Source organism: Pectinophora gossypiella, chromosome Z (genome assembly GCF_024362695.1).
Source record: "Pectinophora gossypiella chromosome Z, ilPecGoss1.1, whole genome shotgun sequence".
NCBI lineage: Eukaryota > Metazoa > Arthropoda > Insecta > Lepidoptera > Gelechiidae > Pectinophora > Pectinophora gossypiella.
In genome coordinates, this window is record NC_065433.1 from 15,851,622 (window position 1) to 15,879,576 (window position 27,955).

A 27,955-nucleotide genomic window follows, 5' to 3' on the forward strand; every position below is an offset into this window, starting at 1 on the left:
AGTTAGTGATTATTTAGAAGATATGAATGCATGGGATTAACTGTCTGAGAACTGATATTAGGCAGCTAAATTACTCAATTGTATACCAATATTTTATGTTTTATGTTTATTTTTATTTTTTTAAAGAACGTCTAGGGCCCTGTGCCGAGGTTTTTCTTGCAGCTTCTTTTCCCCGGCTATACAGGTTGTGAGAAGCTGCAGTAGTTTTAGGCGGATGAGACGTTCGTTATGTAAAATTGACGATTCAAAGTGTAACTATGTTACCTACTGAATAAAGATATTTTTGAATTTTGAATTTTGAATTTTACCCAGTTGAGGGACAACTACACAACAAACGTCACTTCCAGTCCACTGCCTCACATTTAGTAATGGCATGAGAATGGTATGAACTGCAAACTGCGACATCGAATACTCAAATGCGATAAAATAGGCAATATATGTGTATTTTTTAATCCTTGTCCAAACTTCACATAACTTCTAGGTATATAACTTTGAACTTATTTTATATAAGAGAAAATAGAACCCCATTAAAAACAGAAATGTACAAAAAATGCGAGCTATATCATCCTTCTATCGAAAAAAGTTGTGAGATCTCATATAAAGCCAAGTCAGTTTATGTAGAAACAATAACTTGGCAATCGCGTGAACATACTTAGTTTGGTTACTCAATTACAAAGATTAGCACCATGTGACAAACTGAAAAACCGATTTTACGTCAATATCGTAAAGTGATAATTGGGTTATACAATGTACACATGAGTTGCGGATCATTGATTGATGTTATTATAGCTTGCAGATAATAATAATAAACATAAATGACAAAGCTATTAATTGATAAATATCAGGTAAGTATAGATACTGAAATACAATACTGAATATTAGATTTATTTATGAGGGCTCAGTCCGGGCTCAATACATATTTGAGTTCTCCTTGGTATTCGTAGACACACGCGTCCGTTTCACTGGAGATATTTTATAATCGACTTCACCTGTTGACGTCAGCTCGTCGATCGATACCCGTCGTGTTTAGATGAAATTCATAGACATAGAATTTTCTTACGACTTGATAAGCTTGTTAAAACTGTAAGCGAGATATGCGCATCACCTGTCCTACTTTTAAAGGATAGTAATAGGTAGCTATAGTATGTCTACATATTGTGACAATATTATTACTTCTGTTTTGCCGTCGCCTTAGCTCATTCTCTTTCTTTATGCGAAATAGTAAAATACAGGTTTATAATGTAATAAATGATAACAGTCGTGTCTTCTACAGTTTCATAACTGTGACAGCAAAGCGTACAAATCATAATTCGTTTGGTACTTTCAAGTTCGAGAGTCGACAGGCTGAAACCTTACAATAATGTACATTAAAAGCCGACATCCTCCCTGCAATCAGACAATACTTGTATAATGATGTCATGTCTAATGGCTACTATTATCTTATCGTTTCTAGTAATTCCCGCAGTACTGTCATGAGACTTCGATCCAACCGCGTTGTATAATGTACTGTTTGGAACTTGAGTACTTACCTATGTTTAGCCAGTCATATCAGCTGATGATTATTAAAAACATGCATTTTTCAATTTGAAGGAAACCGGACGAGTCCCATTTTCTGGCAACTCGTGCGCTAATTATAATTCAATATTGTCGATTAAAAAACATGTTTTTTATAAAGTTGTGGTTAGATCTATTAACCCGACGTTTAATTCTGTGTCCTTCTCATTTTCAATTTTTATTTACATCATCAGTGTAAATGTGTATTACTATCCTTTAAAAGTAGGACAGGTGATGCGCATATCCCGATGTGTTAGGTCGTTAATCGTTGTTAGTATTTTACTCGAGATAGTCTGAAAGAAGGCGTACCGTGGGCCCGGCTAGAATTTTCTCGAAACTTTTCACTTAGTTTCTTTGTGGTCATTCTAGTATTGCAAACACAATACTTGGTTTTGTACTTTGTAATACGTCAGTATTTTGACGTAAAAATATGCTTCTATTAGGTACTAAGAATGAGGAGCTCGGTGGCGCAGCGGTAAACGCGCTCGGTCTGCGATTGTTGAAGTTAAGCAACTTTCGCAAAGGCCGGTCATAGGATGGGTGAACACAAAAAAAAAGTTTTCATCTCGAGCTCCTCCGTGCTTCGGAAGGCACGTTAACCCGTTGGTCCCGGCTGCATTAGCAGTCGTTAATAACCATCAATCCGCACTGGGCACGCGTGATGGTTTAAGGCCCGATCTCCCTATCCATCCATAGGGAAGGCCCGTGCCCCAGCAGTGGAGGCGTTAATGGGCTGATGACGATGATGAGGTTGTACTTATACAATAATTAAAATAACATTTAGACTTCTAAGTATTCTGTCAATAGACATTGATGTTACTATAGTTATAATATGTTGCTAGAAGTACAGTGATTACACTGCACAACATGAAAAATGTCTTCCACACATTTTATAACGAGTGAACCACAAGTTGTGGTGCGTTATTTACCCCCGTCGATTCAGTTAACCCTGTGTCTGTATGCTGGTAGGTATGGCACCATCTCGATGTGCGTGTGCAACTCGCACTTGACTCTATTTATTTATGGTAATATAAGCTATAACTGTAACACAGTTCCTGACGCTTTGGGGACGACTAGTGGCCAGTCCTAGAGTCAATTTCAAATAAAGATTATGGGTGTGAGTTTATACCAATACGACATCTATCCTTGTATTTAAAGAAGCAAGGCGATGACCTTTTCCCTCCTTAGTCCCGAGGCCGTACCTAAGTCTGACGTCATCATGTTGATATGATAATGTGTGTGTACTACAGTGTAGTTGGATAATGGGCCCCGTTTGGTGGGCTCGACTATGGGGGAGCTGATACGCAATATGTCGCTTAACGCCTCGTCACCAGGAAACTGCCGGGAGACAAGACGGCTGTTGTGTCTATGATGAAACAACGCTGCAATCGGAGATGACGTTAGGTTCCTAAGTGCAGTCGAACAATCGGCACCGTCACATTCACGATCGTGGTTGCTACCATGAAACTTAAGTATATGTTATGATTTACTGTGTGTTTTTTCAATGTCACCATAAGGTTCATCATATCCATCTTTGGACTTCGTATCAACAGTGGCTGCAAGTTGTCTTTGATTACTTGTGGCTCTGCCCACCCCATTAGGGATTACGGGCGTGAGTTTATGTATGTATGTATGTTTTTCAATGTTTTACAAATATGTAAATAGTGTGGCCGCTGTTATGTTTCTCTTTAAATAAATACAAGTCGTGTACATGCGAACGATTTACACGACAAGCTATTTACTCTTTGTTGTTGTTAGTACCATTGGACCAGAGATACAGGGTTCCTTGTGCACGGCAGGCTGACGCGCATTATTGGTTTACCTAGCAGAAAACGCTTGAGAGCAGTGTAAAACGAGTACAAGTGACCTGCTTATACGAATTTGGACACCCCCTCCATCAATTTGACAGGATCGTCGGGAGTCCAAATACGCAATACATTGACCTTGCGTACCTATTGCGCGTTGTTACTAAACTAGAACATTAAAATTAGACATTGTGATCTCTGCTTCATAATGTCTAATTCAATGCCCAATCTTCACAAAATCGAAATGTAGGTAAAAAATAATCTAAATCGAGCTGTATAAGCAGTAGGACAATTACATTTTAGAACAACATATTTTCCCGATACTGTTCTCATCAACTTAGTAGAAAATTACATTCGCGCCCCCTGCATGCGACGCAAGTAATCACATTCGTTATTAAATTTAAATGGAATTGAAACTGTATCGTCTCGTCTGTAAATATTTCATTTCTACCTACGCTTATAAATACGGTTTTCTAGTATTTCTAGAATGGAGTACGAGCGAAAACGCGTAGGAGCTGGGTACATGTCCTAATAACTACATCATAATCATATCATCAATATACTGAAGCAAAGAACACTGAACTGAAACCTGACTGAAACTGTCTATAGACAATTATTATGTCTGGACTGGAGTAACAATCGTGTGAAGTCAAAACATAATAATGATGGAGATTGAGCGTGACACGAACGCCTCGAACGAACTTCTCGAACGTTCTTGTTCTTTCTAGTTTCGGATGGGTCTATGGTTTTGCGGCGTCGTCCTGACCGCCCTTGACATTAGTAGCGTGTGTTTATAGACACGCGACCAAAAGGAGATTTCAAGAATTTAGAACTTCGATCAATGACCAAGGGGAAAAACAGCTTTTAATTAGTATGGGTTTGAGCTCTACGTGATCAAAGAAAACTTTAAGAACTATGAAAAAAGGTGCACTATGCAACAGCCCTTTTACAACAAGTTACTTATCCATTAACAGCTACCAACTGCAGCTGTTTTACGTTTTGGATTTCTACGTCGTTCATTCATTACGAATAAGGGAGTTTCCAGGCTACGTTTACCAAAAACAATATAGATGGCGTTGTATAGCTTTAACGTGATAATTACCTATTTTCTCATACTAGGGTACATCATTATTCCAAAATACAATATAATCACAAAACCATATATAAAAATAATTGTTGCTTGATATTTGGATCACATTATGTATATAAATTATGTTGCTACCTATATTGCTTCTCTTTATTTTGATCAGAATAATAATGGGTGGAAGACGTAATTGTGCCTAGGTATAAAAAGGGTCATCATTTATCATCATGTCTATTATCTATGAAATTAGTAGGTTAAAAGAAGGAAAATGTACAGCGCCATCTATAACGTTTTTGAGGAACGTAGCGTGGAAAGTCTCACTGAATCTAATTATTTTTTATTATTATGAATGAGAAGGGGAGAAATACACTTTCAGAAATACGTCAATTAAAATTGTATTGCGTAAATAGATCACGCAGTTTGAAATTATTTATACGAGGAAGTCTTCATTTTGTGATCGCGATACGATAACAACGGAATCAACAGTTATCTCTGTTGAAGAAAAATATTTTGATATGAATATGAGGTCGAGAGTTGTTGACCAATGAGGATGGAGAATTTGTAGAGGCGTGACTGTGCTCCCGGACTTGGAAACATTCGATGACACCCGATTCGACGTTTGACCTTAGCACTCTAGTCGTTGTAATGGACGTTCGGGCAAAGTCTCTGAGATACCGAACTACGCAATGTTGATCTTGAAAATTCAATTCTATATAAACGAAAATTAAATGCTATTCGTTAGTGAGGGAATCTATTAAAAACTATCGAATATATTTGGCTTTTTTTACACTTTCCTTGCAGTTAGAATATCTTTTTGCGGAAAGTAGAACCTTGTTGGTGAACTGGAAATAAACTTGTGTCGCTAGTCCCAAACGGGGTAGTTAGATTTAGACCAACGTCTACATTTACAAATTCTTCAATATAAAAGAAATGCCCAAATACGTTTTGTCTATCTCTCCGACCAAGTATATACCTATACCCGTTTTCGAGAAAGATTTAACTTTATTGGATTTTCACGTATAGAAGCAGAACAATACGGTTTTTAATTAAAAAAAAACTAATCTTTGCTCAGTGAAGCGAAGTCGGATCTCTAACCCGTAATTCATCGCTGAAATCTCTAACAGGGTCTATAGATAAATTTTATAAGACAACCTAAAGATACTTAATATCAGAAAAACATCAGTAACTATAAAAAAATGGTTCTTTAGAAATGTTTTGTTGACACTATTAAGTATATTAATAAATTAAAAGAAATAATCGCATTACACGGCATTTCAAAAAATAATAATTGTGCAACCAACGCAGTTATTATACAATGGAACATTGATATTGAAATAAATTGTTTTACGAACTTCTATTACGTAAGACTGCGACACGGTTGAGGCTATAATAACTACGTGAACATACCCTTAGTAACAAGTGTTTGCCCGCTTGTGCAAGGTCACGGCACTGTTATGTTATTAGCACGGCCATGTCAGTGACTTTGACACGGCGAACGAAACCTTATCTGTTTGGTAGACACTTTCTTCCAACGGAAGGTTTCAAATTGGTTCATATTTATCCTGAATATCCTTATCCTGAGGGTGAAAAAAGTCCCATAAAATAAAACTATGATATGCAACGTATTCTTCCCAAAAAAAAATAATAATAATAATTATGTGTGATTTAGAATGGAAATATACGAGTTGTATTCAGTGAAACTATCACGATGTTTAATTTTAAAATTAAAAGATACAATCAAACTAAATATGGGCAACCCAGCTTTAAACCCAGAGCTAGTGCTTAAATGAGGAATACAAATGATGACAGCGATTCATTCCAGACTATTTTCCTATCCTGAGCAAGAATGACTATAACTTAAGTTAATAGTAGCCGGGACCGACTGCTTAACGTGCCCTCCGAAGCAGGGATCATCTAACTTACGGATAATCGAGTGATCAACCTGTAACGTCCTAATGGATCTATAGGTTTGGATCTAGAATTCGAATGCGAGATCTCCGATTCGAGTGCCTAACACTAACCACTGGAACACGGAGACTGTTTATTATAAATATAAGTACTTATGAAAAATAGTAACGTGTAAAATAGTTTTAGCTCCAAGTCCGGTAGTAACTACTATATCATTTTTGTTGGCGAAGAAAATATCTGCAGGCGCTGCAAAATTACTGACTAGTACTTACAGTAGAGTGCCTCCAGAAGTGTATGAGGGCGTGGATATCCGAGGCAGGAGCCAGCAGGAGGTAGTCCCGCCATTCATCGTAGCTGATGTTTAAACTGCCGTCCTGGTCCATCCTGAGGACAAACTCATGCGACTGAGCGAAAGAACACCATGGATTCCGGTGAGAACATCCTTGAGAGGTTATTTAATGGCAATGTATTTGACACGATAAGCTTTAGAACAAAGTTGCGCCACGGCACATTCTGCATCTTGTATGAAATTGTATGACGCTACAATGTTGTCTCAAATATTATAGGTACTATAAAACGTTTATTTCTATTTATGATCTCAACAAAATTTAAAAACAAAGACAAAGAAACAAACAATTTAAAGCGAGCTGTGATTCTTATTCTATATTATTTATTAACATTTCAGTCTATACAGATTCAAATATTTTTAAGCAAACACGTAAACTATCTTATTATCACAAAACGTTGACTTTGGAAGCATGGAGGATGTTCCTTGATATTTCTGTTACTTTAGTGCTGGCTTTTGTTTCCTGGTGTTCCACAGATGTGGTGGCGAGCTAGCTGATGATATCTTACAGCTGACGTCTCTCGACGCTACATGAGCTTCATGACGTAGTGTAATCCCGTGAAATACTGGCACTAATGTTTCAATGAATAATGCAATATTTTATGTTTCCAATGTACAGTCGCCAAGCAATGGTTTCTTACTATATTTTGTTTGTCCCAATTTGTGTTGTTAGTAATTTTACTTCACATTTTAAATGACATTATTAGGTACGTGGTCATGATATCTTTAGCTCATGTTTGGCCAAGGCAAACTACGTGGGTTGACGCGACTTACCACCAGAAATTTGGCCAACTCGTTTTTCTGAAACATTTGGTATCCGAAATGATTAAATTACTAATGAATCTTCTCTTCAGTTTTAATTTTTGGGTATGGTTTAGGCGGCAGCCATTGCACGGCGTTTGTGTATTATTGAAATCGCTCAAAGCAGTCTTGGGTGTAACAAATATATCCAGTCTTCCTATACCCTGTTAAAATAGCAAAATCAGCATAGCAGCAGGACAGTGCGAATTAAGAGTGTATATGAAACGTATTGTTCCGACAGCTGTCATTCTAATCATGCTAAATTTAACGGGGTATAAGTCCTGACAAAACTGCCGTAATTACTGCGAATTAAAGTATTATAAGGTTTAAATATACTTAATTGTTTATAGTGAGTTATGGGGACTTGGCCATATTATGTTTACTGAATCATTTATTTATAACATAAGTAATAAGTAAAAAATGTATCCGAGGTATAAACAAACTGAAAAAAAAAAAGAAATTACTACACTTTTATTTAAATTCTAAATAACACTCTCTTCGACCCTGCTTTTATGCAGTTATTGAAACTGTGTGCTATAGAGCTCAGTAACTAATCGCATTTGCAATATTTGTTATGTACGCAGACTAACATAAAATAAATGACCTAAGCTCTTTAAATAAAGATTAATAAAATAATAACATAAACAGTCTCTCTCTCATACTCCTCTGCTGCTGGGTAGTGAATTATTTTACGTAATAAATTATTAAATACAATCCAAATATTTAACTAAATTTTTAAAAATAAAACCTTATCTAAATACATTTGATGGATATTTTTAGTTAGAGCGTTTACCGTAGTCCCTCAACCGTAATACGTTACAAGATTGCTGATATTAGATTTAGCGTCACATTGAATAAATGAAAACTAAAGTAAACAGATTTAGGTGGGTGCACCTCATCACCATATTAATAACTCGATGTTTTAATTGAGTAATCGCAATGTGCACGGGCCAATTTATATGAAATAGAATCCTTCAATATCAAATGTATTGCTTCGTAGTATATTAGTTACTCCACGGTATTGCGTTTGTTTCAAACCTGCGGGTTTGCGTAATGTCGTCACCGGGCCATAAATGTGGTAATGAGAAATCGCATAATCACTAACCTTAATTGAAAGACAATCGCTTTTGCAATTACAAAAAAAAAAACAACAAAAAAAATATATCGCCAGCTTTCCACGCGCATTAAAATGAACCTTTTTATAATATAACAAATACATGTATTACGTCTTTACCTTTTCAACAGGTTGGTAGCCTCATTCCGGCCGATAGCTATTCCTAAGTCCGCAAACGCCGATATAAGTTCTTCAAGGTCAACTTTTCCTGAAAAAAGAAAGAATATAAAAGTTATTGTGAAGGCATATCATTGTACAAGTATACCTTGCCTACCTATAGCTCCTATCCTATATCTCGTTTAGGTAATTGTAGGTTGAATATTGCCGTAATAACTTAAAGTTTTGAGAGAAGAAACTATTTGTTTCATATACCTACATACATTCATGTCACCACTATAAGTATAGATCGTCCTTCTATTTCTAGTCAGGGTTTTTTTAAAGTCTTGCATTTCAAAAAGCGTCGCATAGTGGCATTATCTCCTGATCAAAACATCACATAATACCAGTGGAGCAGTATTTTTAGACATCAGTATTTATAGGATGTTACTATTGCATAAAACATAAGTGTATTGATTAGGTACTTCAGAGTGTTGTGTGGCAAAGATCATATTATATTGTCTGTTACATTGTTCAGTAACCTTATGCTAGTAGACAGATGTTTATCATATTTCAAAGCATGGGCTTACAGCTCTGTTAAGAATATTTTTGTTATTAGTCCTCTTTTCTTATTTTTATTCTAATTTAAAGTTTATTACATTAAGTTTTAAAGTACAATAAAATATTCTCTTTAAGTTACATCTACGCGGACAATGCCATCTTCCTTTTTTTGAAAAGGGGGCAGAAAGTACTCTATGTTATCATACAAATAAGCGGGAAGCAAAAATTGTATGAAAATCCATTATCGTCCGGTATTTTTAACTTTTTAATTTTTTGGCAACATCAGTAGAAACGTACTAAGATGATCAAATGCCAAGAGGAAAAAATGTTTTAAAACTGAAAACTCGCTAAAAGTTACAAGAGGTAGGGGGCGGCGACTTGGCGTGGCTGTAAATTTCAAATATGACAATCGCGCGCTTCTTTCCATATTTTTGTAGCTGTATGCATTTTAATACCTACAGAATGATTAGATATAGTTTAAATCACTATGTATGATTTGGGAGAAAGTACGAATCTCAACTCGTAATCGGTCACTTTCTTTCCTACACCATGGCATGGTATCACCATACCAACCACGGCACATAACATACTAAAAAAAATATAAGTAAAATAAGGCGATTTTATTAGCAATGGTTAAATATGTACATAAATAATAAATATAAAATTAATGATAATTTCAACATGATATTTGAATAAGAGTAGTTAGCAGGCATAGTACGATATATAGGTAGCAGGCAAAAGTCCAAAGTACAGTTTTATGAATCATAATTTATTATCATGTTAATTCATTTTAGTGGAATATTCTAAAGTTATTCTGGGACAGTCATCCATTATTATTACAGACAATTTAGTGGTCCCAACAAACATGCAAATTGGTGGCTAGTCTACATATGGACTTCATAGTTATTGTTTAAGTTATTTTCATATTAAGCAAACCCCTCCGCCCACTTCCGCGTACAATACATTGACTGGTTATATCGCATTTGTTACACCGTTATGCTTTGTGTATTTCTTCTCTAACGTCACTTATTGTCATTTACCACTTTTAAAAACATCTAGGGTCCTGTGCCGAAGCTTTTCCTCGGCTATACATAGGTTATATATATATAGGTTTTGAGAAGCTACAGTAGTTTTAGGTGGAAGAGACATTCGTCAAAAAAATAAAATTATGTAAAAATTGTCGATACAAAGTGTAATTATATTACCTAATGAATAAAGATATTTTTGAGTTTGAATTTGTCTATTCTCCTCCAATGACAGCGGATATCTTAAAAGCTCAAAGTTACAAATTATATACTGTAAACTAGACACCGTTGTACCTACTTTATAAAATGATATACATTTGATAGTGATGATTGATGATTTATGTCAAAGAGGGACTTTCCAGGCTTTTCCTAAAAAAATATATGTGGCACTGTACCGATTTGCCTCTGCCTAACTTTCTAATTTCACATATGCAACTTTTATCTTTGTTTTTGGGTATAAAAGATGACCTTCATACATCCAGGCACTACACATTGTCCACCCATTATTGTTCTGATGCAAATATCCACAACAATTATATTTATAATATACGCATCTCCCATTATATTTTAAAATAATTATGTACCCTGAGCAATGAGATAATACATAAATATCACATTAAATCTGAATAACGCTTTCTATATATTTTTCATGAAAACGTAATGAGGAAAGTCCCTCATTGGATCAGTAGTTGCTTCAAATTAGAGAGATTGTTTTTATAACTAGGTATGTATGGATTGAGCATGGTCAAGGTTAAGTTGTTAATTAATAATAATTATCTTACCATCTTTATTTTTGTCCAGGTGTGAAAACTGGAGTCGCAGATTCTTCTCATGCTCCCGTACATAGTGAATGAATTCGGACAGCGTGACATCACCAGCATCCTTCCCCGTCTTAGCCAGAAATTTCTGGAACATTTAATACTTTGACTTATTTTAAAGCATTATTAAACATTTTTGTAGTTGTAATATATTTGATACTTACTTTTCCATAACAGTTTTACAATTGTTATTTTAACAAATTTTTAATCAGAAAGATTTTATAGTCAAGAGGGCTATGGGCTATTTTTTTTATTAGTATGTTTAGAATATGTGCATTGTAATATAATATAGTAACTGTACCAAACTAGTTTTACCAAGTGAAACAGCTCATGCAGGAAGCATTAATTGAAGTCTACATTTCATGGACATTGAACACCACATTGTGCCCATTTCATATGGAAACTGTTGTATTGTTCTGCATCACTTCATTCATAAGCTTATGGTATTACAATATATTATCTTTTAATTTAAGGTGGTTGGAAGATATTGACGTAGCAGTGAAGTTGCCTATTATCCAGGAATCAATGAATGACATATAAATAAGTAAGTATAGCATACAGATGTGGACATGTGATTTTCAACTTGTTTGCTATAAAGAGTAGGTATGGAATATTATAGGTAGAAAGTCTATAAGATAACTGCGAATTGGTTACATAAGAAACAAACAAAACTGTGGTGATATTATTTATCACTTGTCTCTCATCAAACATAGCCGTGACAGCTGAGATATACATTATCAGAGAATTATCAGGTTAAATATTTTGAACTATGAGATTTCAGCTCAATGTTAGAAGTTTGGATAATATTTTATTTTTCTTTTTTCGTAGATTGAAAGTTTATTTCAAATAAAAACCATACATTCTTTTTGCATTATTTTGGTGGGAGCTTTCATAGTAATTTATTTGTATTTAATATTAAATATAAGCAGTATATAAATAAACAAAGTATTATAAATACGCAAATTTGTGTTAGCAAAGCAGTCACAAGACTGTCAAGGAAATAGATTAGGTTTTTTCGTTTTTTAAAGTTATGATTGACAGTTCTGTTATTTAAAATTATTTTACACTCAAAATTAGAATGTTTTAAATAAAAGGAAAGCTGTTTTATGGATACTAGGTGAATTTCTTTTGTTCGCGATTTCGCGGTTAATTGCAAGCCCAAGTAATTACACTTTAAAGTGTAGGATTAATTGCGACCATCTGAATGGATAGCATCAGAATGAAATAGGGCGTTTTAAATTAGAAGTGTGTATAATGATTGATGGCACACGTGTCGGGTGTCGCCGCGGATGGAAAGTGAAACCACCGTTAGCTGGTGGCGTGAGAGAATCAAATTCTAACCTCTGCATAGCTGCGGTTGATGTGCGGCGCCAACTCCTTCAGTGCCACAGACAAGTCGTGTATGTCGATCTTCCCGTTTCCATCATTGTCTAATTTAGCAAATAGCTTTTCTAGTCTTTCTTCGTCTTCTTTTGGCAATTCCTCTAACTCCAACGGTGGATGACACTGCACCATGGTGTCGATCGTCAGCGTAAGTACTACTTGTTAACCAACAAGATGTTTTGACTTCTAAATGATACGTACGGGCATACATAACTCTAGTCTAACTTAGAAATACGTTAAAAATCATTTTAGGAAGATTCGCACTCGCCAGACGTCCGAACAATTTTTGACAGCTAGTGGCGCACTGTTGCGCACACTGCTGCATTAACTCACACATACACAATTTTCCTTATTGTTACGTAGAATTTTACGTCTGTATTTTCTAGGTCACAGTATGCTAGCGACATCTGTCGCGGTAACTAACAAGTAATTTAGAGGACGTTTAGTTATTGATTTTCTTCGTTCTATTAAAATTTATACAAATAGATATTAGACATAATAAATTATGTGTGAGAACAATCAGTTTCGCAGAAATATATTTTTAATTCGTAATCGTAATACGATTTGAAATTTATATGACATGATTATGTTCCTACCTACCTATTTAGTGACGAAAATGTACAAAATAAGCAACATACATACTGTTGACAAATTAATGAACGATGAAGTAAATTAGGTACTACGATAAATATTTTAGTAAATTACATTACACGTAGAAAGAGTAATTAGGTACCTATGTAAAGATGTCGCTTCGTGGACTACGTTTCGTTTCATAACTTTGCATTTGCACGAACAAGAGATCTCTTATAGTTTAGCTGCCAGAGGAGAGATGTCAGCACTTAACTCAGCGTTCATAATATAATTTCGCACCCCCCGTGGAAAAACGCAGTAAGTGGACTAGCGACATTTTTTTTTTATTGCACCATTCAATTCAGCGTACACGAATACACCTTCTCACAAATTTTCATTAAGATATCAGTAAAAATGAAGAAATTATTACAAAAACAATGAAATTGTGCAACATTGATAAAAATATTTTTCCCCCATAATAAGAAAGTAAGTATAAATACGTGATTTTTTTTTGGTATTTTCCCATATAGTAAAGTCATAATAACACTTACTTCGATTTTACACGAAAGTTTTTTAGGATGGTCGAGTCGTAAGTAAACGTACTGACATGTTTCACGACATTATACGACACGACAGTGGTTGTACGTCTAGTTACTTCGTTATTCCACGAATGTTTTAGCGTTACTATTTGTTGTAACTCCAGCTACTTGCCTATGCTGCGAATCTTTTAGTGTAACGGTTTGGTGTAAATATAATCACGTAGTTTTTTCCAAGCAAGGTTTGATATTACTATTACGTTATTTCATTTATCTTCATTTTTCGATGATATATTTTACACTATACTCTTCGTAAATATGAATACAACTCTTTTAAAGACAATAATTTGAATCATTTGTCGTGTTATTCTAATTACCTGCAAATATAGACTACTTATTAATGTCCTAAGTAAATATACTTACTTATCACTAGCGTAAATCCCTATGTTTTATTTGGTTACTGTACTTACGCCGTGCCAGCGGCGGCGGGCTGCACACTCAAAGAGAGGTATTAGAAAGATATAAGAGAGGTATTACATCTATCCACCAATTTTTCGTCAATCTCGACTTTTTATTCAACCAAAAATCGACCCTATTATTACTGTACTGTGATCGTTATTTGTAGGGTCGTATGCTGATTGTGGTTTTACCACGGTAAAACCAAGATCACCTATAGACAAAATTATTGCCGACGAAGTTTATAAAAAACGACCTTATTATTATTGTACTGTGATCGTTATTTGTAGAGTGAAAGCTGATTGTCTATTTGTGATCGTAGTTTTACCACGGTATTCCGTCAGTCAGCATACGGCGCTACAAATAACGATCGCATTGTAGTAATAATAAGGTCGATTTTTGTTAGAATAAAAAGTCATGATTGACGAATGTTGGATAGATGTAATAATTATCTCTCTATTTAATTTGTTCATGGTGGCTACTCGAAGCGTGCATATCTTTGTGTGGAAGTAAAAAACCCAAGGATTATACGTATGCTCAACTTCGACAAAATCGAAGATGGTGAGTTATTTACTTATAAATAGACTAGCTAGATTTTAGGTACCTATTACCTTACCTACTTAGTATATTACTATTTATTAGACTATTAATATTATAAATATTTTGTTTTGTAAGGTTTACACAGAAGCAGATCCTACCTACCTACCTACCTGACGACCTACTTGACGTAAGTTGGTTTGGTTAATGCGTGATGATGATTGCACTGCTCTGTACTAATTATTAAACTAAGCATGCCTATGTGCCTATTCGGTGCTTTTAATCTATAAACTAACTACCTATTTAAATTGGGGTGTGCCGTTTTTGTACATTCGCTATCACCTGGCATAGCACCTGGATCAACTGTAGTATTTCGGCTTGGTTGTGAATTATCTACCTAGGTATATAAGTTAACTTTTGCAAAAACACCCTTGATTTTGTTGTTATTTTGTGCGCTTGAGTTTGATATACATTTTATTATTAACGCATTGGTACTAACCTTCTATTTAATATCTAAATAACGATAAAATATCTAGGTTTGTGTCTAATTTTTAGGGTGATTTGGTAATGGGTCCTTTTTATTGCTTAACGTCTATTATGTACCTACCTACAAACAATGTATTTAAACCATTATGTTACAATTAACAGATTCCACTAATACTGCAACCCAATCCAGTACAACCCAGTGGAAGAATGACCAGAAATGCAAAAATATTTCAAGAAACTATGGGATATCTTCTCGTCGTAGTCAACATGAGACACATTCTCTTGAAGGTTCGTATGTACCTATCCGTATCCTACTAAAGTTCTTCTCTCGTGTGGGTTGAGACAATAATTGACTGACCTCATCAACCCTGGTATCAGGGTTACTACTGAGCCGCTATAGGTCCATGACATGCCTCATGTAACGACGACATACCTGCATACTTAATTAAGCCGCAACCGACTGCCTAACGTGCCCTCCGACGCACAGATCATCTTACTTTTGGGCAAAAAAAAAATATTAGTACCATTTCTGATTTACGACTTGGCCGGGAAGCTAAGCAGCTGAAAACGTTCCATGTTTTGTATGCCGAAATATCCTTTCAGTATTTGTATTCTAGATTGATATAGGTATTTACCTACTAACCTGGAAGCGGCGCGTGGTAAAGTTTCTCTGAAATAGTCAGTGCCTGTGTATTTATGGTATAATTATTCCGTCATTTTCCTCTTATCATAACAACCACAGATATATTTTTGATTTGCTTAATGTAGTTTTTTCTAGAGTTATCTCCTATGCAAACCAACTAGCTTTTATGGGGTTTTAGCCAAGTTGCAAACGATTAAGTACGTAAAACGACAGTGACAGACCTTATGTCAATCACATACATTTTTATCACTGACACTGTCGCTTTTCGGATACGTTGGAAAATTGGCTCATCTCTAAGCTTACTATAATAGGTATTAATGGTTGTTTTTTCTTTTTAGTAATTTATTATCATACTTAATAGTTTTTTATATTTTGTCATTTGCAGGTTCTACCGAAAAGCAAAGAGGGGGTGATCGGAAAGGAGCAAAATGTTCAAGAAAACACTTAATGACTAACTGTAATAACTGAAAATGAAGGTTTTTCTAATAAAGGCAAGTGCCATACCGTATTAATATATTTTGTGATTATGCATGTATTAATTAATAAACGTTTTAAAATTAAAAGTTGGATTTTAATTACAAATAGAAATAACTCCCTGAAAACTAAAAACCCATGCGGGTCAAACGGCTTTCGGCACAGCTAGTAAATAAATATTTTTTTTTTAATACAAATTAGAATAAACACTTAATTTAACACTGATTTTATTTGTTTCAATATACAGGGTGGCCCAAAAGTTCACGTTCAAAATGAAAAATTTGATGGAGGGGCTCATTAGCTACCAGAAACACCCCCGTGTATGTTCAGCGATTATTTACGGTTTAGGAGATATGACCCATTTTACACCTTTTTCTTGATTTTCTATCTTACTTCAGAAATCATCATTTTGTCGCTATCCCTTTCTTAATAATTCTAATTTTTTCTTTCTAATTTCTAATTATTTTGCTTCATAACTATGCCTAAGTATGTGTATCGCTAGGTGAAAAAATAAAAACAATCGAATGAAAGATAAAAAAGTCATTGGAAGTTGGAAGTCAAAGTGAGAATTCGTCTAAAATTGTTACAGTTGTAAGTCTTCGCCGAAGAATAATAAACACATGAGATTTTCATGAACCCTGAAAGTGTTTTTAAAAACTGCTCCATTTAATAGGCTTTTAGACACATCCAAAAAAGTACCCTTAATAGGGGCATAAAACTAAATAATTAGCCCTCAAAGATTGCAAGACAGACAGATTTTATTTTAGCATCTTATAGTATGAATCACCAACAGTGTTTGGAGATAACTTTTTCCTTCATTACAATATGAATACCAAAAGTGACTGCAAGTTTTGTCTTCAGACTGTTGCTATGTCTACCCTGTTAGCGATTATGAGCGTGATTTTTTTTATTGAAAATGTGTCTTTGACCACAAAGGTAGTTAAAGGTTGTTAAAGAACAACGTTAGAAAGAAGCAGCTACCTACATTGTATGAGAATGTAAATTTTTCCTTCAAATCTGTCTATCTTGCAATCTTTGAGGTCTAATTATTTAGTTTATTGCTTCTATTAAAGGTACTTTTTTTGATGTGTCTAAAAGGCTATTAAATGGAGCAGTTTTTTAGAGATACCTACTTTCAGCGTCCATGCCAATCTCATGTGTTAATTATTCTTCGGCGAAGTTTTAACAACTGTGACAATTTTGGTCCAATTCTCACTTTGACTTCCAATAACTTTTTTTTTGTCTTTGATTTGACTGTTTTTATTTTTTTACCTAGCGGTATATATCTTTAGACATAGTTGTGAAGTAAAATAAAATAATTATTAAGAACGGGATAGCGACAAAATGATTATTTCTGAAGTAAGGTAGAAAATCTAGAAAAAGGTACAAAATAGGTCATATCTCCTAAACTATAAATAATGGCTGAACATACATGGGGGTGTTTCTAGTAGCTAATGAGCCACTTTATCTAATTTTTCATTTTGAACTTGAAGTTCTGGGCTACCCTTTATAATGTATGAGCATACATACTTCTACATTCTAGACTAACCCCTGCAACAAACAAGTATTTAAAGATACATACAATTATTTTGAGATATTTCCTTATTAAAAAAGCAATTTCTATAGTTACACTATCAAAGATCATTTACTTTCACGTGGAACAAATAGGTTTCTCAACTTACGCAAAACATGTTGTTAAAATTTTTCGTGTAAGAACGAAGTAACTAATACTTACAACATCCGAGTAAGATGAAATCGGAAGGTGAACAACGTTGTAGGTAAAGTTACAACTGTCAATGTTGTTTGCACTACGTAATAATAAAGCAGTATCTGTACTTACAACGGAACGTTTGATTATAGTTTCGTGGAATATCTACGCAACCGTGTTTTTTTAATTTTTTTTCAAATATACACAATTAATTAAAAATTAATAAATGTGGGTCAATCCGGGCTACTTTTTGCTATTATTTTCTCTTTGAAGGTTATTTCCAGGACTTATAACTAATTAGTAGGACAGTTTTTTTTAGCTCCTGAAAAGTTGATAAAATCAACTTACTGCGTTTTTCCACGAAGGGTGCGATTTAATGATGATTTTTAATATAACAAACACTACTTAAATGGAAAGTCTTGGAAGTCCAAGACAAAGAAAAAAAAAATGTATTTAAAAAGAGATTTTATTTTCCATTTTTTTTCTAGTTTCTGGATAGATGGCGCTGAACTTTGCAAGGACTTTTCACACTTCATGCCCTAAAAATATGGATGGCGCTGTTCAGATTTAAGGTGATAATTATTTTATCATATCTCGGGGTACATAATTATTTAAAAATATAATAAAAGTAATGGCAAAATAAAAATAATTGTTGCTTGATATTTGGATCACATTAGGTACGTATAAATCTAAGTTCCTACCCACGTATATTTCTTCAATTTATTTTGTTCAGAAAATTAATGGGTGGAAAATGTAATTGTACCTACCTGGGTGTAATAAAAAGGGTCATCATTTATACGCAAAAACAAAAGTTGCATAAGTATTATATCCGTTATCCATGAAATTAGAAGGTTAAAAGAAGGAAAATCTTTCTTTATTTTAATCAGAACAAAAATGGATGTATTGTGTCGGGGTGTAATAAAAAGGGGCATCATTTATACTTATCCCAAAACAAAGTTAAAAATGTATATGTCTGTTATCCATAAAAATAGCATCCATACGCCAGGAGCCCGGACCAGTCGTCTCAAGCATCCGCATCAGCACCATGCCTTCTAGCATCCATACCAATATCCGCACCAGCACCGACAACTAACTTTATACTTTATATTGCCTACTAACGAGTTCATTGTGTTTCTTAAATAATAATGTTTATTGAGTTTTAAAACTACTAAACCGATTTTGATGAAAAATGCACTAAGTATTCCCCTTAGGGATTCATTCAACTTATTAAATAATACTTAATTCAAAAAATATAGTACCTAATTGCCAATACTGTTTGTGTAACATAAAATGAATTAGGTTTCCATAACAAAATGGTTAAAACACCTCATCCGAATAACTAGGAATGTAAATATCTACGTATCAGTACCGGAGGGCGGATAGTATTTCTAATTTTTGGAAGCAGGTTGCATCATCATAATAGGTATTTTAATCAGAAATCAGAACCATTTGTTCAACGTAGTTATCATGGGTAAACTACTTATCTTAGGAGAAAAAATGACAAGAAACTACAACAGCAACACATCTTTTAATAAATCAATGTAGTTACATTACAAGTTATTTAATAACTAGAGAAACACATTTAATACCAGGCCTTTTTATCATTTAGGTAACTTAATAGTTAAATCTTATATTAAGCTTTTTTACATAAAGTAAGCTTCACATGAGCTTTAAATTTATTTTCTGGCAAATTTGAAATATTATCCGGTATTTTATTGTAAAAACGTATACTTACATAACCCAAAAAAGATAAATTTAATTTAGGTAGGTAGGTACTTAATCTAGAATATTGAATAGTCATTTAGTTAGTTTAGTGTTAGCATACAATAAGGAATAATACTATGTATTAGTTTACCGATATTTTCTACCATAGATAGGTACTTAACTCATGTAGTGCGGCTGTCATACCTAATAAGGCACGCGCTTTGCTGTTCGTCCGTCACCTAATTAGGTAAATAGGACCTATATCAGTCAAGCTCAAAAGATTTAAAAAAAAACAAATAGTTACTATATTCTAAGTAATTAATCCGAGCCAGAGGTCTCCAGACTTCGCATTAAATATTCTATAAAAGCTGAAAATCTGCCTGCGCTTTAGGTAGATCTCAACTTAAGCATGGATCATCGTAGCTTTCGCAGACAGGTGGTACCAAACGTGAAAGAGATAATATGTAGAAGTTATCGGGTAGATCTCTCTCGATATTTTTGACTATGACACCAACTCATGCCTGATCCGAAAAGTCCTTTCAGATTTTTTTCAGTTTTTTAGGTACTTACCTACCTGTTTACTCGAACGATGGGCTTATACCTAAGTTCCTACCTACCTAAAAAAATCCATTTATTTATGTACCATCTCCTAAAATTTTACCGTTACGTAGTTAGGTACCTAGCTTAGTAAGTAGGACTATTAGTAGTATTATTCTTTATTCTATGCCTAAGTCAAAGGTCCATCACACAATAATCGTATGCTTGTATTGAAGAAGATGCATAAGTAAGTACCAAATTATTAAATGTTAACATTCGACGTGACACAAACATAATGGACTGCCACCCTATTATACTTTATTAAATTCACTCAATAAAAGAGCCATATTTCGTTAAGTAGGCTTTTCTATTTGACACAATCCGTTTCGCTTTCCCTTTCCCCCTTGTAGATTCGACCGCGTACGAAAGAGAAGCGAAATGCATATTTGTCAAAAATCCGAGGTAACTGTCATCAGATTTCAACCAATAAAGCCGTGGGGATGGCAAGGCTATTATGTCGAAATGACAATACACAAATTGACGCGACCGAAAGACTATAAACTCTAGAAGTTAATACTGTCAGCGAGTGCGCACTCTCACTCAATGGAAAGTCAAATCTATCGCTACGACTATAAGGGAAAAGTTACTTTATTTTTTTTTAATTGATACCCCTGCCCGAATATAATCCTTATGTGCGAATCTTAAGGTAGAGTTTACATTAAACGTGGTAACGGTATTGTTAAAATTGGGACAGCGCAAAAAAAAATTGAAAGGGAGTGAACAAAAGCTTATAAAAGTTGGAGATTAATCGGGGATTTGGACACAATATACGCCAGCACACATGGCAGACGAACTGACGGCCGCAGTCGGTTTGTTTGTCAATGACATCCTAACACGAGGGTTGCGATGTCATCACATCATCTATGAGAAGCATTCTCTGATTGACTCATTTAAAAATTTAAAAAGTTCGATCGCTCTGCATGGTATTACCTAACTTTCAGTGGTGAAGAAAGTACATGATTAACTTTTTAACCAACTTCATTTACTTATCTGTTTTAATAGGCATAACATAACATAAGTTCACGACTATATCCCAATGGGCTAGTCAGAGGTACATCCATCGTTTAAGATGGAATAAGTAGGTACCACACCTTCGTCTAGCTCTCATAGTATTTATAGATAAACAAATTGATCGTCTTTCCTTGTTTGACACGAGTTAAGGATTTTGCTGTGATATTAACTACAAATTTGTTTATTAACTATTTTAATGATTCCGTAGTCGACTTTAATGTTTTAATTTTTATTTTTTAATTATCTTCCCCCTCTGGTTGATTGAGGGGAGCCCAGCTGTGGGACGTATATAGGCTGTTTATGTTTTACGTATATTATGATTAAATTGTCTAAGCTTTGAAATGTGATCGCTAGCGCTATTTTCGGTATTGATACTAATAAATACCTAATAATAGGCTTAAGTCATTGAGATATTTAATATGTACTAGTTCATTATGCTATATTAGCCGAAGTAATCCTATTTGATGGCCAGAGCGTATAAATAATCTGATCTGCAGAAGTACTTAAACGTTAAAATGTACAAAATGATAACTCTCTCAAATTCATCACATGTTATTATTCATTCGTAATACATATGTACAAAGGAATGACTAAAGTAAAATGCTTACTTATTTTACTGTATAATAATTTTACCATAATAATAATATCGTTATATTTTGAATTAATATCTAGAATAACGTAGCTTTAGCTAACAATTATTTATCTACTAAGTACCTCTTTGACATAAAATGTGTCTAAATTGCCTTAAGAAGTTATAAGTACCAAAAGTTTAAAAGGCACATTTTATTATCTACTTAAATATATTTAGTTTACAATCCCTTTTTATTTTTATTATTACCTACAGACAGTGCATTCGTGCATTTTTATAAAAAATACGTAATGTAGCAATCAATTACTGCATTACAAGTAATATTTATCGTGATTACATGATTAAGTACGTAAGTACTGAATTAAATTGTAAGTATGGTATTTTAAACAAAAAGTGAATAAATTATCTTAGTCACATTGTAGTGAACAATAATTGTTTTGACTAGATAAATACTAATCTAAAAATAATTGAACCTATTCAATACGCTACGTTCAATTATTAATTTACGTAGTACTTACATAGAAAGTATAAGTTATCTACATAATATATTTTATTTACAATAATTCGTCTATTCTGAATATCTTAAATATTGCCTCTTTAATATTTCCCTGTGTACTTAGGTATCTATGCACACCAGCTAAGTAGGTGTATATTTTACAGCTGAATATTTTGACGATCTATCATCACTCATCAGACGGAATCTTTACCGGTTCTATACATGTCACTGATTATACGTTCAATGGGTATTTCGCCGATGGTGGCGCGGAAGAAGAGCTCAACAATCGTGGTACTGGCCACCCGTCGGATGATCGAGAGCATCTGCAGGAGTCGGCTGGCACGGGAGACGTCCAGAGGATACGTGCGCGCGACGTACTAGAAAATATAATTTTGTTAAAACACCTGGAATAAGTTAAAAGGAGAATATCCTAACCTAAGTTACATAAGTAGAAATTATCTCATGTTATGTTACAGTATGAAAGCACACCTCGTTTAGCACAGCTTGAGAATGGTCCTGTAGCGCTGCCACAGCAGGCAGATCTTGAAGTCTCTTATATTCCCCGGTATGCGGTGGACTGCTGCTGTCATTTTTATCTCTGAAATTTGTCTTGAATAGTACTATAGCTCGAAGACAAGCGTATTCATTGCTATCTGGACGAATCTTTGCCAATTCCACTAAAGCTGTTTCAAATGTTTCCAAGTCACTCGCTTCAATTCTCGTGTTTTTTCCATCATACAGCAACTTTAGATCCAGGGGGTATAGAAACTGTGCTGAACCAATTACAAAAAGGTCATGCCACGATTCTTCCAGTAGCAGTATTCGATCAGAGAGAGACAAGGATGTGAAGGCAGGTACATTTTTAGCCCATTTCACATTCATGAAGAGCAGGCGAGCAGCTGCTTCACACATAGCTTCTGGATCTGAAGGTGTAAGAAGTGAGGGTACGATTGGAGGGGGAGAAGGCACTTTCAGAGGACAGGGGGCTAGAGGAGGCGTGAGAAGATTCAGTCTATAAGGGTATGCGGTGTGAAAGAGTGACATTGGTGGTGGTGGCAGTAGAGTGTGTTTTGGTAAGGCTAAGTCCAATGCCGGTGGTCCTGGAAGACCCATTTCTGACGTTGGGAGGGCTGGATCTTTGAGAAAGAGTGCCATCTGTCTTCGAATGGTTGAGTTTCGTGGTCCTCTTTCATGTTGAACAGCTGAAACAATACCTAAGTTAGGCACTTAAATGATATTATTTCGCAATGAGCACTATTTTATTAGTCTTCGCGTATCCTAGGTTACGTATAGGTATAAAAGTAGGTATATAGATTTGTATAAATATCTAGCATGTGTTTGTATATATATCTCAACAAGTAATTTTTGAGATTATGTTATTAAGTATGTTATTTTAAAACGCAAGTTTTAAAAGTTTGCAGTTGAAAATAAAATGTCTTCCGAAAAACTGAGCATTATAAGGCTTTTTAAACGATTGCCTAGAAACTTACCATCCTTATTCATACCAGCATCTAGGCACTTGGCAAGGCGGCAGGCACGGCATTGGTTCCTGTGCGCTTTGTCCACAAGGCATGCCCCGGGGCTGCGCGCTTTACACGCGTACCGGCGGTCGCGGCGCACTGAGCGCTTGAAGAATCCTGCACACCCATCGCAGGCGAACACGCCGTAATGCTTGCCCGAGGAGTGATCGTGACAAACCGCGCATGGCACATCATACAGGATGCGGCCTGGCGGAAAAAATATTGCTAGATTATCTAAAAAAAACTAAAAAATATTTCTGAAATAGTGACATATACTTAGTAATCCACGATTCTTCAGAACTACTCTAGGTACCTATTTTGTAGTTGCAAGTCATGAGGTATTGTTTGTCCAGGGGCTTGTTGCAAACGGAGCGAAGTTGCAAACGATTATGACAATCGACAGCGACAGTGTTAAAAATAAACGGGCTTGGCATGTCTCCTTATGTCAATCGCATACATTTTTATCACTGTCACTGTCGATTGTCATAATCTTTTGCAAGTTGGCTAACCCCCCGAGCTTGATGTTTGTCACAGCGCTTCGTTTTCATATTCACAAGCGGCGAAAATAGTTTGTGGCAATTTACTGGTTTTGATAGGAAAAAGAAGTTTATGTAAAAAATAAAATTGACATTGCTCAACGCGTAACTTGGCTTCTTACAATTGGCTACTTAGGTACAACAATAAAATATGAAATATGTCGGTTATGGTACTTTATCATTTAACAATGAATGAACCTATAGTTTTTTTATTTACTTAGATTATTTTTATATTTTATTTGTACAAAATAAGAATGCTATTTATCTGCGTATTACAAGACCCGAAACACGGGCGGCTATGATTGAGCTTCGTTTGGCGTCATATTTCACAAAATAAACAAAAGCTATCTTTCAGGTTTTCGGTCAGTCGAAGTGACGCGTAGCTCGAGAGTTTCTTTGTTTAGTGAAATGTGACGTCACTGGGCAAAATGTCACGTGACCAATCGTTTTCGTAAGAGAAATTAATGAAGAAATGTATGTTTTTTGTATTAAGCCAATAAAGCTTTTTCGAGAAAATATTTTAAGAGGTATAAAATAAGAGTTTGTAAATTTCAAAATACTTATCCGAAAACTGTTAAGTGGCCAACTATTGACATCATAATAGTCTTATGCTGTGACTCTACGTAACTTACCCACCCACCAATACCGTAAACGTGCCAGGCGATAGTCATCGAAAACCATAAATCAAACTACTTATTGTGTGATTTCGAGTACAATACGAATACAGATTCATTTGTGGAGTGTGACTACTAGGGCAGGCATCGATAGGGCTCCGCCTTGCGGGGACGCCCTACGCAGTAATTTGTTTAACGCCCAATTTATAACGTGACTGCGAAAAGGACAAAATGTTACCAACGACTACTCATTTATGATTTCGTAGGGTTATAAATTGGGTATTGATTAATGTAACCATATAGGTATGTGGTTTTTGGTAATTCTATATAATGTTTATTTTTAATATAAACAGAGCCTTTGCTTAAATTACGTGTTTAGTTATTTTTATTGAATTTTACTAGCGATTATTTTGACTATTATTATACTTTTATTTGTATTTAATGTAAAAAAATATAGTATATACCAACATATTAAGTAAATCCTTTTGATTTAATAATGACTTATACAAAAAAAAATACATTGGTATTTCAAGACAAGACTGCACAAAAATATTCGCTGGCAACAAAAGCGCGGTGCAGTTTTTTGCTCGTCTCGGCCTCATCATTTGATCTGTAAATACGATCCCACGGCGCACACCGTTTAGCAGTAGAGATAATACGCCTTTATTAATACACCTCCAAACATACCGTAGTCGAGAAGGCACAAAGGCAGTTCCATTGAATGCGTCCATTTCAAACGACTTGCACGTGAATACACTTGCGGGGCAGGAAACGCGGTGTCGAATGTAAGATGAAAAAAAGATTCAGCAATGGGCATAAAAGCCAAGAAGTGGGGCTTGAGAACAATTTAATGCGTCTCAATAAAACGGCCATTGACGATAGATAATGACAGGTTCCGTACATAAGATCAGAAGTCGTCGGGAATGAGCTGCGACCGTTTAATATGTATGCGTTTTTATTTTGCTCATTGTTGTGTCGTGTGAATTTCTTTAGGAACTCTTTTATTTGTATTACCAGCTGTCATATCACAGCCTTGATGATCGTTGATATTTTGCTGCGTGGTTGGTTTAGAGTTAGAGTGCACTATCGACCTAGGCGACCTAATTAGTAAGGGGTGACTATAACGACAATTTCTGTGTCATCCGTGCCGCGTAACGATGGCAATATGATCGCTATCGCCGCCCCGTGCGAGCGGTCACCTGTGGTGCGCCTACGCATCGCGTGACACGCGGGGTCATCACGACTATTAATCGAGCTTTGGGATGCTTTTTAAGTTTAAATTTACTGTTCATTTGGAACGGGAGCACTGTTTTGATGTTTTCCCACATCAATAAAGTTTGCGTGTCACAGATCAGAGGATGAATATGTAGATATGGTAATTAGATTGTGATGAATTTGTTTTTGAACTTTTGAAATAATATCGATATTTGAGATTGTTGTAAAATAAAGCTACTTACTTTGAATTTGAAAAAAATATAAATACCATGAAACTACCTACTTATGTTTCGTCTAATTAGATGATTAAATTGAATTTGAAAATTACCTATATGTAAAAATAGTTAAAAATATGCGGTAGAATACAAAAAAATATTGTAAAATATTTTTAACTTTAACTCACTTTTATTATTTGCACTGTACGTAACAGCTGTAGTGTAGGTTAAAGGTTAGTGTATGTTAGTACATAAATCTTGTAAATCTAGCGTTCCAGGCGGAAAACAGGAGTTAATATGAATCCGCGCGGATTCTGTGTGAACGGGTAAGTACTAATAAATCTACAAATCCTAACATACCAACCGATATAAACCGACAAGTTTAAAAAGCGGCTAGTTAGTCAAACAATCATAAAGCATCACAATGCCAATTATGGATTTTATCAACATAGGAAACAAATGAACGGTATCGTTGATCCTGGGGCGGCGGTGGGAGTGCGAGCAGATGCGCACGCGCGTGGGAACACCACCACCGCTCTATATTAGCAGACACGTCATCTCGTCAGGTAATTAGCAACTGACATTGTTCCCGGGATAAATATGAAATTAGTTAAATAACCTGCGATTAACCCGTAATTGTAATGTCGGCGTGTTCGGTAATAAAATATTGCGCTATTGGCTGCCTGGATACGAGAAGGATAAAATAAGTAAGTAAGTACATTTAAATAAAATATAATTTTTAATTTTACATTGTAGGATGAGACGTACAGATAATGTTGTTCAGTCATTTGTTAAGCAGCTGTAGACACCTAATACAGGCAACTGTACAAAATACTCACTTGAAGATGTCGGCATAGCTTGCATTTCCATATTGAATGTTTTCGTGCAAAATATTTATTTCTTCATAACTCCTGTAACAAAAAGTAACCTTAATGATTTTCTCAGTGAATGTTCACACAGCTCCGTGTGAATCAACCCCTGGAGAGACGTTCGCGGTTTGTCGAGGACACTTCAAACTCAAACAACTTAAAAACTAAATGAAAAGAATCGACGAAGAATAATCGCAACAAATGTAAGAAATAATTCGCCATTGTTAAAGCTAACAAGTCTGACATCTTTTTGGCACAAAGCTAAGTGTGCTCATATTTGTTCATTATTCGCATTGTTCTAATGGGTGCAATAATGTCGGCTGTGGCATCGAGTGGTATCGAGTGCCCACCGTTTATTTCGCTTTAAACACTTGCCGTTTCCGCAGCAAATTTGTATTCGTGTGACCGTAATTGTTCTTTATTCGTGCTATTTTTGATGAATTGTAGCGTTGACAGCGACTTTCAAGCTAGAATAAGGGCTATTATTTAAATGCCTTTGGAAAATTTCTCCAAATAGTTATAGAATTAACTATTTCCATTAATCCGTAAGCAAAATCTCTCAACAGATTCGACGATTAGCAGCCTAAACGATACAGATTCTTGGAAAATATAAACGCAAACAGTTGCACACAAGGGATTGCGTTTGCGGCTATGAGAACAACAGTAGCTGTGTTCCGTCTTCAT

At 35.0% G+C, this 27,955-nt stretch overlaps 3 protein-coding genes across 8 annotated transcripts in view; 1 reads left to right on the forward strand and 2 right to left on the reverse strand.

The window, feature by feature from the left end:
* LOC126379832 (calcium-binding mitochondrial carrier protein SCaMC-3) overlaps positions 1-12,842 on the reverse strand; it is a 34,451-nt gene extending 21,609 nt beyond the window's left edge. Inside the window, exons 1-5 of one of the 2 annotated variants that reach the window (XM_050028772.1) lie at positions 12,454-12,842; positions 11,077-11,200; positions 8,733-8,820; positions 7,472-7,498; positions 6,624-6,735 (exon numbers count right to left, since the gene is read on the reverse strand). In XM_050028772.1, the coding sequence (XP_049884729.1) occupies positions 6,624-6,735; positions 7,472-7,498; positions 8,733-8,820; positions 11,077-11,200; positions 12,454-12,627 (525 nt within the window). In that variant the 5' untranslated portion in view covers positions 12,628-12,842. The remainder of the gene's footprint in view (positions 1-6,623; positions 6,736-7,471; positions 7,499-8,732; positions 8,821-11,076; positions 11,201-12,453) is intronic. The other variant, XM_050028773.1, reaches the window with a different exon arrangement.
* A 454-nt stretch (positions 12,843-13,296) lies between these two features.
* Positions 13,297-16,286, forward strand: LOC126379844 (uncharacterized). Of its 5 annotated transcripts, none has more exons than XR_007568388.1 (5): positions 13,650-13,843; positions 14,546-14,618; positions 14,733-14,784; positions 15,243-15,368; positions 16,109-16,286. XR_007568388.1 is itself a non-coding variant. In XM_050028788.1 (5 exons), the coding sequence occupies exons 1-5, from the start codon at positions 14,046-14,048 to the stop codon at positions 16,169-16,171; spliced, it is 378 nt and encodes a 125-aa protein (XP_049884745.1). In that variant the 5' UTR covers positions 13,922-14,045; the 3' UTR covers positions 16,172-16,286. The 5 variants fall into 5 exon arrangements, 1 of the variants encoding a protein (XP_049884745.1); XM_050028788.1 differs by lacking the exon at positions 13,650-13,843 and adding an exon at positions 13,922-14,109; XR_007568387.1 differs by lacking the exons at positions 13,650-13,843; positions 14,546-14,618 and adding an exon at positions 13,297-13,383.
* Positions 16,287-22,467: 6,181 nt separating this feature from the next.
* LOC126379834 (nuclear receptor subfamily 2 group E member 1) lies at positions 22,468-27,304 on the reverse strand. Its single transcript, XM_050028777.1, has 4 exons — positions 27,242-27,304; positions 23,793-24,029; positions 22,792-23,504; positions 22,468-22,679 (listed from the first exon to the last, which is right to left on the reverse strand). The coding sequence occupies exons 1-4, from the start codon at positions 27,270-27,272 to the stop codon at positions 22,497-22,499; spliced, it is 1,164 nt and encodes a 387-aa protein (XP_049884734.1). The 5' UTR covers positions 27,273-27,304; the 3' UTR covers positions 22,468-22,496.
* Between the last annotated feature and the right edge of the window lie 651 nt (positions 27,305-27,955).